An 11,966-nucleotide genomic window follows, 5' to 3' on the forward strand; every position below is an offset into this window, starting at 1 on the left:
CTCGCGCGGCCAGTACTGCGCACGCGCGCGAGGTTTTGGGTCCTCTCGCGAGAGGGAGGTGCCTTCTCTATTCCGGAGTGGTCCCTGCCGGTTGTTGGGAAGCGCCTGTGCTCCCTCGCCCACCATGGCGTCCGTGGGGACCCTCGCCTTCGATGAGTATGGGCGCCCCTTCCTCATCATCAAGGATCAGGACCGCAAGTCCCGTCTCATGGGGCTTGAGGCCCTCAAGGTAACGGCCCGGAACGCGAGGCCGCGGGATGATGAAGGGAGGCGGCCGCTCCGAGCGCTCCTGTGCGCCTGCGCTGACCGGGGAGCACTTCGGCCATGTGCTGGCCCGAGAGTCCCCGGCTCCGTGGGGGCCGCTCCGGGCTTCCGGTGCACAGCCACCCTCTGGGCGCGGGGAGGAGGCCTTACCCGAAGGGCGGGGTGGGGAGGGCCCGCCGGGCCCCTCCGAGCCGGGTGGGGCCGCATCATCCCCCAGCTCACCTGGGGAGCCGGCCTGCGGCCCCCGGGACGGGAGGAAGGTGTGGCCCCTCGCCGCGCGGCTGCAAACGGCACGTCCTTCGGACAGGTGCCGCCCGGTCCGCAGTGGTAGGAAATGGGAAAAGCGTCAGAAAGGGGGGCAAGCGACAGGCCGTGTGCTCCTCTGCGTGGCCGCTGGCAGGAAGGATGTCTGCCAACTGGGGATAGAAGGAACTCCCCGGTGCGCACGCACGTGTTTGGAAGGGCCAGGGCATTGTTTGTGTTCGGAGGAGACGGTAAATTCTCTTGGGCCAGAAAACACCTATTTTGGGAATGGAAGGAGACAGCTTCTGTGGAGCACGGTTGGCTGCAAATTAGGGTGTTTCCCCAAAGTTGGCGCTCTTGTACCCCCGTCACAGGGACACAAAGCAGTTATCCTGAGGGAAGGCAGAGCCAAATTGTCGGGTAGGAAGGAATGAAGAAGGCCAAGACCCAGCCAGAGCTTAGAACCCAGATGAGAAAGGAATGTCATTGACCAGCATTGCCACAGAAAATGCAGAAGGAGGGAGCCCCTGTCTTAGGTTTGACGAGTACCAGTCATGCCTCCAGGTTTGAGGTGTCTTTGTTCACCCAGTGTTAGGGTTTTATTTAAACAGATTTAGAAATAATGCACCTCCTCACTGACTCCAGTTACACAGCCTCTGTGGACCTGGTTTCTCAGTGGAGATTTTCTGTCGTGCCAAGGACTTGACAGTGTATTGAAGTGGCTGATGAAGTGGACAGAGCAATTGTAGATGCTTGGTTCTGTTTCCTTTCAAGAGGAATTTTTTTTTCAGGTAGTATGCATTATGCATTCAATTCCAACCCACACACCACAGGGGACTTGCAGATGAAGTAACATTCCAACAGGCAGAAATTTCGCCAATGTCATTAATGTTAACAGTGTGTCAGCCGTTTGCTAACTGCATGGACTGTTGTAGGTGGTTCTCACTCTGGATAGGTCTGTTTACAGAATTAGGCACTTAGGGACACTGTCATAGGGAAATTGCCAAAAAATTCACAGCTACTATGATAGAGAAGGTATGACTTCAGTCTGCCTGAGTCAAAGCCAGTGGTGTAAAGCAGTGAGCTTAGCCTTGGCATTCAGGACCAGATTATTTGTAGTAGAAGCTTGTTCTGTGTGTGGTGTTGAACTGTTGGTCTCTGCTCAATACATACCCGTTTGGCCAACCTTGAGCACCCAGAGAGACATTTCCCTGTGGTGGATATTCAAAAGGCCCATTATGAATACATACTGTCAGAGTGCATTTCAAGAGTCACCAGAGTTTGCAAAGACAAAAATGAACTTGGTGTTTTGTAGTCAGCCATTGAGGGTGACAGAAGTTCATGAACTTGTGTACTTGCACAGCTCTGAAAATACCCAAGATTTCTGTGGTTAGAGAAGTTTGTATCCACCTGCACCTTGGGGATAAGATGAGTTAGAGAAACTCTGAGGAGTGCTCTGGAGTGCTTTGCCTTTGAACTTCAGTATGAAGGCACAAGAGTCCTTTTAAACCTTTGGAATTGTTTCTAAAGGACTCTTTAGAAAATGAGTTAATTAGCAAATAGGAAGTGGAGGGGATATGGCTTTGGAATTCTGTAGGGTGATGTTGACCTGAGTTGGTGGTGGCAAGAATAAAAGATCATGACATTGAAGGGAATGAGAGCCAGGCACGTCTGGGAACAGGGAAGGGTCCTTTCAGACTTGTACAGTTAATATTTTAGTGACATTGATGTGAATTCTGGTGTGGGCAGATTGCTGTCGTTAACACCTGAGGTAGAAGAATTTCAGTGAAGACTAAGGAACCAGACCAGATGTTGCAGTGAAGCTGCAGGGTGTATTCCTAGAGTGTAGGGATCAAGATCTCAGCCTATGAGGATAGTGGTATGGGTGCTGTAAGATTGGGTGTTCTGGGTTAGCCCCTTTGAATATTGAGGTTCCTCTGTTTAGGGGCATGTAGCTGGCCCTTGATCTTGTAGAACTTCTGACGCTCTGAGCGAGCCAAGGTGACAGAAAGTACCATATGCTTGCTGTGGGTGAAGGTCACATGACCATAATGCATATGTGGGTATGGGTCACATACACTTTTCTCCTGTGAAGTTCTACATGACCCAGGGTCTAGGTGTATATAAAATAGGTATACAGATCAAACATTGACTGAAAATAAATCAGAAAAGACATTACTTTTAAACAATGTTATGCATGTAACTTTGCTGTTGATTAAAGACAAAGGGCAAATTTGTGTAATAATGAGATGTCTGTGTGTTGGTTTTGGGTTTTTTTAGATTTATTTATTTTATGTGTATGTGTGAGTACCTTCATGTATGTATGGTGCGCTCTAGTGCCTCTGGAGGTCAGAAGAGGAACTGGAGTCCAGGCGGTTGGGAGCTGCCGTGTGGGTGCTGGAAACTGAACCTGGGTCTGCTGCAGGAGCAAGTGCTGTTGACCACTGAGCCCTGTCCTGTGCATGCTGGGCAGTACTCTGTCAGGGAGCTACACTCCAGCCTTACTCTGGTGTCTCTCACAGCCAAGTGTGGTCTGTCATTGTTCGAGGACTTCAGGTGGAAGATGAATTTTAATTTTAGAGCAGTCTCCAGGTTCCGTGCCCCATGGGGTCACTGATAGAAATTCTTAGCCATCATTCAGAACTTGACTTAAAAATAGTGTTTGCTAAGAATGTTAGCAAGGGTGGCTCTCCTGTGTGGGTGGGGTTAGTGCCGTATATCTCTACAGTGAGCTTTAGTGAAAACGGAAGGTGTTCTGTGTTTACAGTTGGACGTTTCAGTAATGGAGACAGCCTGCCTCCTTCCCACGCTGAAAATGCGAGACACAAAGCTCTTGACACTAAAGCTTATAGCTGTGTTACTGCTCAAGTCAGACCTCGCTGTTGGTGTGGACATTTCTAGATTTTAGAAATTACATCCCAAGGCCTCCCTCCTCCATTAACATCAACTTGAAGTGACATGTAACTGTGAATTTGCTTTTTCTGTTTCATTTAGTCTCACATCATGGCTGCAAAAGCTGTAGCAAACACAATGAGGACGTCACTGGGACCAAACGGTGAGAGAACCATGGATATTTTTAATAATAAAGGTTTGAAGTCATTGTACAGTCAGTAACACCTTCAGAAATGCAGTGGAGCAGTCTTCCAGCTTAGTTCAGCTCTGTTCAGCCAAGCCGCTCTGAGTGTCCGGGCTTATAGTTACAGTGTGCTCACAACTTTAGATAGGCCTTTCTTCACTTCCTTAGCATGTTCCAGAGCACACCTGTGTCTTGAGTTAGTACTGTATGTAACAGTGTTCTGTATATGGTGGTTAATCTGCATTTCTTTGGTTTGAGACACTTAGACTGTTTCCAGTGTGGAGTTTCAATTAGCTGATGGAAAGATGTCTTTGGTGGATGTTTTATATGTGTTGAATTATTTGTTTCTAATGAATTTTATGGTAAGAATTGTTTGATATGCTCTCTCTAACCCCTGTAGTAGTTGACAATACTGGTTACCCATTATTTTGTCCAACTTCCTTCTGAACGTTTGTCTTTTAGGGCTGGATAAGATGATGGTAGATAAGGATGGCGATGTAACTGTAACAAATGATGGTGCCACCATTTTAAGCATGATGGATGTTGATCATCAGATTGCCAAGCTAATGGTCGAACTGTCCAAATCCCAGATGATGAAATTGGAGATGGAACCACGGGAGTGGTTGGTAAGAAAAGAAACAGCCTTTCTTTTTTTTTTTTTTTTTTTTTTTTAAGATTTATTTATTTATTATGTATACAGTGTTTTGTCTGCATGTACACCTGCATGCCAAAAGAGAGCACCAGATCTCATTACAGGTGGTTGTGGGTCACCATGTGGTCACTGGGAATTGAACTCAGGACCTCTGGAAGAGCAGCTGGCGCTCTTAACCTCTGAGCCATCTCTCCAGCCCCAGAAACAGCCTTTCTAACTTCAGAGGTTGTTTAGAAGCAGCACATGAGCTAATGTTTCTGTGTCAGATCCTGAGGACAGTGGGGCAGACTGGAGTAGGGAACACAGCACAAGTGGGCCAGACTTGGAGAAGTAAGCGTTGGGAGAAGAACAGGAGGAGGCAGGGAGAGTTAGCAGGGAGATAGGACAGCTGATGGGTGCTTTTGATCCATTTGGGTTTTTAAACTAAAGGTTGTTAAGATAAATGTGGAGGAGGTAAAATTGGATTGTGGGTTGCATTATGTCGTATCAGTGTTCATTGTCCTTGAGCTGACGGCTCTATCTATCACGGTCATAGAAGGGGAATGGCCTGCCTTGACTCCTGCTCCTAGTTTTCAAAGAGTTAACTGGAAAAGGTGTCTGCATCTGAAGAGAAAACAGGGAGTATCCTGTTTGTTTTACTGTTTTTAGCATTCTTTCCCCTGAGATTGGGAATCTTCAAAATGATCCAAAGTTTGAGGGCCAGCAAGATGGCTCGTCTAGCCAGCCTAAGTTTGATCCTTGGGATCTGCATGGTAACAGGAGAGAGCTGACTCCAGCTGGTCATCCCTCACCTCCACACCCATGCATGCTTGTGTATATATACAAAAATAAATTCTAATTGTAATTGCTTTACAGATCAAAGGAGATGAAACTCATTAATATATGCAGAGTTAGCTTTGCTGCAACCAATTTAAAGTCATTTATTCAACACTCTTGGAATTGCCCTAATTTCCCAAGCACTGCTGTAGGTGTACATGGAATGCAGCAGGTTTTAAATTAGCAAAACCAAACTCATTTCTGTCACCAAGAGGGGAAGGGAGACGGGTTGCTGCTTAGGGACCAGGCACTCAGCAGCCCTCCACAAGCCAGGATACTCTCACCAAGCAGAAGTCCCTGGCCACAGAAAAACAGTTTGCTACTATCCATTTAAAGTATTGTTCTTGCATGTGGCCTACGTCTTTCTGTTTGTACATTTATTGTGAGGAGGGTCATAGGACAATCAGAAGACAACTTTTGGGAGTCCGTTCTATTATGTGAATTCCAGTGCTGTCAGTATTGTCAGGAAGTGTCTTAAACCACAGACCAATCTCACTGCCCCAGCTTGCCTAAGTTTTTATTATCAAATTCATCTTTAAGGGGCAGCTTACTAGACCTTGACTATGATCAAAACTAAGAGGGGGAGGCTCCTCTCTTTCCATCATAGCCCTAGCTTCTAAGGTTACATCCAGCCCAATTCTAGAACTTTCTTAGTTTTGTAACTTAAACTGGTGGTCTGCTGTCTTGCTTGCAGTCCTGGCTGGTGCCTTGTTGGAAGAAGCTGAGCAGCTGCTGGACCGAGGCATCCACCCGATCAGAATTGCCGACGGCTATGAACAGGCTGCCCGAATTGCTATAGATCACCTGGACAAGATCAGTGATCATGTGCTTGTTGACATAAACGACCCTGAACCCCTAATTCAGACTGCAAAAACCACGCTGGGCTCCAAAGTGTACGTGTCCTATCAGTAGAGCAGTGTGGTTTGCTGCTGTTTGGGTTGGTTTTGCTTGCTTTCCTGTTTTTGTTGGAAGTGGGATTGCCAGGTAGTAAATCACTCTGCCTATAAAGTTCTTCTAACACTTTTTCCCATCCCCTCTTCACTAGGAAGTCACTCTGGGGGAGCATTTGTGCTTTTATTCAATAAGCAGATGGACTGCTCTAAAGTTTTAATGTCATGTCAGTAGGAGGATGGCCCTAACATTGACCTTCCTTCCTGTATTACAGTTTTTGTCACTATTTCCTAACGTCTGCTCCTGCCCCTGAAAGTTAAGTGGTCTCAGCCTAGGGGTGCTCCTCTCTACAGTGGCTGAAACTCCAGTCTGCTGCCGAAATATGGCATTAAAACCCAGCGAAAGCATAACTACACACAGAGTTATGACGTTTCATAAGTGTTTCCTTGTACTTTGCTCCTGTTTGTCCCCTCCTGCTTGATACCACTTTTTTAAATGTAAATATTCCACATGTGAGAGAAAAATGGGGTAATTGTCTTTATTTCCTCCTTTTTGTCCTCTCATTTCCCCGTTATTACTCTTTATATTTGTGTGTGCGTGTACAACTTGTGGGAGTCTGTTCTCTCCTACCAGGTTGGTCAGCAGGCTTGGCAGCAAGCGCTTTGACCCATAGAGCTACCTCGCCAGCCTTAGAACTCTTTGTGAAATCACCTAATGGTGTGAGCAGTATTTAAATGCAGAGCTGTTGAAGTTTTTATGTAACTGGTAATTTTAGCAGAAGAAATGGTCTCAATAAAAGGCAAATGCAATAAATTTGAGCTGTGAAGTTCCTAAGGACTGCTCATTCGGTGTCTGAGAAGACCCAGGAAAGCTGAGCACCTGCAGCAAAGGACCAGAAAACCAGAACAGAAACAAGGCTAGAATGTAGTTAGTATCTGAGTAGATAACTGAGCATCCTGCTCTAAGGTGGACCTGGCCACCACCAGATGATTCATGCCTTTTTAGAGGAAAATCAAAGTACATGTAGGTGTCAAGACTTGCAAGTAGAGTTGGTTCAAATCATAAGGGGTTTGCACAGCTCAGATGTATTGCTTTGCCTAGGCCGTTACTGTCCCCGGTCTGCTTTGAACTTGGAGGGGAGCACTGGTTTTCCTAGACCCGTTGAGTTGCATGACGTGCTGGATTGGTTACTGCAGTTGTGTAAGGAATGTGAGAAGGTGTATGTTTTCTCAGGGTGAACAGCTGCCATCGACAAATGGCTGAAATTGCTGTGAATGCCGTCCTCACTGTGGCAGACATGGAGCGAAGAGACGTCGACTTTGAGCTCATCAAAGTGGAAGGCAAAGTGGGTGGGAGGCTGGAGGACACGAAACTTATAAAGGGTGTGATCGTTGATAAGGACTTCAGTCACCCACAGATGCCAAAAGTAAGTTAGTGCTCCTGCACTTTCCCACTGCTCGGAACTAAAACCCTCTACTTACAGTGTTGTTGCTTTCCCATAGAGAGTGGAGAATGCTAAGATTGCAATTCTCACGTGTCCATTTGAGCCACCTAAACCAAAGACAAAGCACAAGCTGGATGTGACCTCTGTGGAGGACTACAAAGCCCTGCAGAAATACGAAAAGGAGAAGTTCGAAGAGATGATTGAGCAGGTCAGTCCTGTGCTGCTCCCTGAACCAACTCCTCAGGAGTAACTGAATTAGCATCTGGGGACTTTGTCACGGAGCTACAAATAACATGCGTGCAGCCTGTGTTCAGCGTCAGTTGTAAAAATAAGTACTGTAAGAAAAACCAAATGGCATAATAGGAAAGCAGCTGGTTTGCCCTGAACTTCCTTGAGAGTTTGGCGTCTTAGCTGTGCCTTTGGTTAGCAGCTCTCCTGGGCTTGAGTGGAGCAAGCGAGAGCTGTGAGTAAGAGGAATTTAAAGCACAGTTGGCAAGCAGAGTGGTTTCTGTTGGTGCATGTTTTAGTACTGGAAGGAGCAGATGAAGATGCACACTTGTGCTTTCCTCTTCCTTTTCAGTGCATGGACTTCACACACACTGCTTTGCGTCTCCCCCTTTGTTTTTTTCAGGTCATGTAATGAGGAACAAATAACTGCTTGTTATTGATAAGAGTTGTGGCTTTTCTTTTCCCAGATTAAAGAAACTGGTGCTAACCTGGCTATTTGCCAGTGGGGCTTTGATGATGAAGCCAATCATTTACTTCTTCAGAATGCCCTCCCTGCAGTTCGCTGGGTAGGAGGACCTGAGATTGAGGTAGGAGGCTGGCATTCAGAGCCCTTGCTGAGTGTGGGGTGAACCTGCAATGTATGTCTGTATTAGGGTGCCACTTTGACAGCTTGCCTGAAATAACCATCGCACACCAAAAAGCAACAACTTAGAGAAAGAGTAACTGTGGAAGAACATTCTAGAATCATCTTTATTTGAATGACAGTGTGTTGTAGAGTGAGCTCTCTGGGCTTCCCTGTTGACTTTCAGGGCAGGAAAACCTGGTACTGTGCCTTCAGTGGCAGCAGAATAGGAAGAGCTCTCCTAAGCCCTGAGCTGAACAAGCTTTGCTTCCCTTCTCCTTCTGCAGCCTGCTGTGCTGTGGGGGCGTGTGAGCTGGGTTTGCAGACCGGGCCACCCAGACTGTAAGGGACTGAGTTGGAGGTTGACTATGATAAGAGCTGGGTAGCACCAGCCCCTCAGAGCCTGTTGGGCTGCAAGACAATTTGCAGGAACCTTGAAACTTTGCCCATCCCAGAACAAGGTGGTCCTAGGTTGCATGTGGTTCATTTGTGGTCTGCTTCTGGAAGTTCACTAGCATTGATCGCATCTGTCTGTCCTCTAATAGCTGATCGCCATTGCAACAGGAGGGCGGATCGTCCCCAGGTTCTCAGAGCTTACCCCTGAGAAGCTGGGCTTTGCCGGTGTGGTGCGAGAGATCTCCTTTGGCACTACAAAAGACAAAATGCTGGTAATTGAACAGTGTAAGAACTCTAGAGCTGTGACCATTTTCATCAGAGGAGGAAACAAGATGGTAAGAATCCGTCCTTGAGCTGGGAGGTGGCTCAGTTGGTCCAGGGTCTTGCTCCAACTGCATGAGGTGCTGAGACATGACCTTCTCCCCAGATCATTGAAGAAGCAAAACGATCCCTCCACGATGCCTTGTGTGTCATCCGGAACCTCATCCGAGACAATCGGGTTGTATATGGAGGAGGGGCTGCTGAAATATCCTGCGCTCTGGCAGTCAGTAAAGAAGCAGATAAGGTAACGGGCAGAATCGCAGTGAGAACTACTATGTCTGTTGTTCGGGCATGTTTTATATCCCACCACCTTCATCCTGTAGATAAAGGAACCGTGGTTTATTAAGCATGTCCTAAGTGTTCCGGTGCATACTTAGGGAATTGTGGTTGGGTCAGGTTGGCTCTTGCCAAGTGCACTCACTGCCCCTGTGCCCTTCCAGTGCCCGACTTTGGAGCAGTATGCCATGAGAGCTTTTGCAGATGCCTTGGAGGTCATCCCCATGGCTCTTTCAGAAAACAGTGGCATGAATCCCATCCAGACCATGACTGAAGTCCGCGCCAAACAAGTGAAGGAGTCCAACCCTGCCCTTGGAATTGACTGTTTGCACAAGGGCACAAATGGTGAGTTGTCTTCTGGGGTTCTGTGAATGACCCAGGTTTCCACTGACTTGGAAGGCGTGTGCTCTTACTGTGTGGAGTAGTACATACCACAAGGCTGTCTGGTGTGAGTTCTTGAATGCACGTGGCTAGTTAAGTTCTTGGTTTGAGTATTTGAGTTGATTGCTGTGGGACCTAGTCTTAGTGACATACTACACTCATTTTACTACAATACAGGACGGTCTTCCTTCACACAGATGGCTGTCAGATTCCGTACAGGGTAGTTCTGTTCACAGCATGCCACTGGCTGTTCTGTGGCTGTGGAGTTTGGTAGATTTATAACGAGCAGCTTGGCAGTTCAGCTGTTGAAAAAGTGGCAGATCATTTAACTTGGTGGAACTTCGTTACATTACTTTACTAATAGACCATGCCTACATTCCTGCAATGAATTCAACCACAGGACTTGACAGTTTATGAAATAGCAACTCCAGCATCCAAAACAAATAACAACTCTTAAAGTAACTTGTGTTGATATTCTGACATGAAGTGTCTACTGATTGAACGTTGCAGAGACATGATTCACTGCTGTGCCTCTGGGTGCTTGGAGATGTCATGTCACTGACCCATGAGCCATTGCAGTTCTGCTACCATTTTCCAATGTCAGCATGCCCTCAGTACTAAGGAAATTCATCTGAAGATGACATGGGGAAAATTGGAACCAATTGACTGCTACAGCTGGGATTTTTGGTTTTGGATTTTGTTTATCTGTTGAAATTTATTAGCAGTGTGGTGGTGGCACACACCTTTAATCCCAGATTCAGGAGGCAGAGGCAGGCAGATCTCTTGAGTTCGAGGCCAGCCTAGTCTACAGAGTGAGTTCCAGAACAGCCAGAGCTACACAGAGAAACCCTGTTTCAGAAATTTTTCTTTAGTGTGCATGAGTGTTTTGCCTGGATGAATTTAAGTGCACTACTTGTGTGTCTGCTACTCTTGGAGACCCGAAGAGGGCACTGGGATCCCCTGGACCTGGAGTTAACTGGATGGGTGTAAGCTGCTGTGTGGGTGCTGGGAACTCCGGTTCTTTCTAAGAGCACTTGATGCTCTTAATCACTGAGCCATCTCCAGCCCTTCTTTTTACAGATACAGTTTTTATTTACTTCATTGTTTGACACTTTGATATTGATATAGATGGATATAGATGCAGATATGATGAATTCTTGCCCCCAGACCCTGTTTTCCTTCCTATAAATCTTTTTCCCACATTCCTGCCTTTAGTTCTATTAGAGTTTAACCAGGACTGTCTCTATGACCATAGGTTTGTAAAACTGTCCATTGGAGCCCAGTGGGCTCTCTCCCAACTGAAGACATAGATCACCCAGAGTCCACCAGGGCCCAGTAGTTAGCAGGGAGAGATAGGGCCCCGTGAGCCTCTCTCTGTCCGTGACTGACAAATGGCGCAATCTTAAACCGTGTTTGCTTTTGAAGTGGAGTTTTGCTATGTTGCCCATGCTGACCTTGAACCTCAGCCTCCCCAGTAACTAGGAGCACAGATAAACACACTACAGCTTGCTACATGTAGCTTTGTGATGACTACATGAGTTGAACTGCTTGTTGACAGTAAATTTGCCTGCTCTGAGACCACTGGTTCCTGTATTTGTTTTTCAGATATGCAGCACCAGCATGTCATAGAAACCTTGATTGGCAAAAAGCAGCAGATCTCTCTTGCCACACAGATGGTTAGAATGATTCTGAAGATTGATGACATCCGTAAGCCTGGAGAGTCTGAAGAATAAAATGTACCATCCACCACTTGACTAATAAAGGGTGTGTTGTGCGCATCTGCAGTGACCACTGGTCCTCTCAGCCTGTGATGCTGGAATAAAAGCGGCTCTTTGGTAACCGTGCCCCTTGTTCAGAGCTCAGTGCGGGATACCTTCTCACGGCCTCTGTGTTAGTAGATGTCTGTAAGCATCCTGCATCTGCAGCTAACCGTGTAAGGAAGCAGATACAGACGACAGATACTGTTTTCACAGCTTAGCGGTCCTGTTGTCAGGGTTTGTTCTGCAGTTGACGGGACAGGAGCTCCCCGTCAGGAAGCAGAGCGGTCCTGACTATAAAGGTCCATGAGGGTGCTCCTGGGTTGTACAAACACTTCAGGACTGATGACACCAGTGCCAGAGACCGAATCCTCCCTCACATGCCCCCAGGCTTGCTGGACAGTGGCCAGTTAGCTCATGTGCCAGTCAGAACTGGCATGGGCAGCACTGTGCCTGTAGCATGTGCTTAGAGGGCAGTTGAGGCACAGGTGCCTTCTTGGCTTATGTAACATAACTGCTTAAGCCTGGGGGGTCAAGGCCTACCCAGGCAACCTGGCATTCCCTGTTTCAGGGGGGATCCCAGGAAAAGCAGGACATTG

General features: G+C 47.0%; 1 protein-coding gene across 1 annotated transcript; it reads left to right on the forward strand.

The window, feature by feature from the left end:
* The first annotated feature begins 32 nt into the window (after positions 1-32).
* Cct5 (chaperonin containing TCP1 subunit 5) lies at positions 33-11,454 on the forward strand. The gene is given in 12 exon segments (XM_028882040.2): positions 33-229; positions 3,502-3,562; positions 4,046-4,168; positions 4,171-4,209; positions 5,746-5,944; positions 7,176-7,368; positions 7,445-7,594; positions 8,082-8,201; positions 8,782-8,967; positions 9,060-9,197; positions 9,394-9,574; positions 11,216-11,454. Coding segments are annotated over 12 exon segments (1,623 nt in total). The 5' UTR covers positions 33-124; the 3' UTR covers positions 11,344-11,454.
* The last annotated feature ends 512 nt before the right edge of the window (positions 11,455-11,966 follow it).

This window comes from Peromyscus leucopus, chromosome 11 (genome assembly GCF_004664715.2).
Source record: "Peromyscus leucopus breed LL Stock chromosome 11, UCI_PerLeu_2.1, whole genome shotgun sequence".
NCBI lineage: Eukaryota > Metazoa > Chordata > Mammalia > Rodentia > Cricetidae > Peromyscus > Peromyscus leucopus.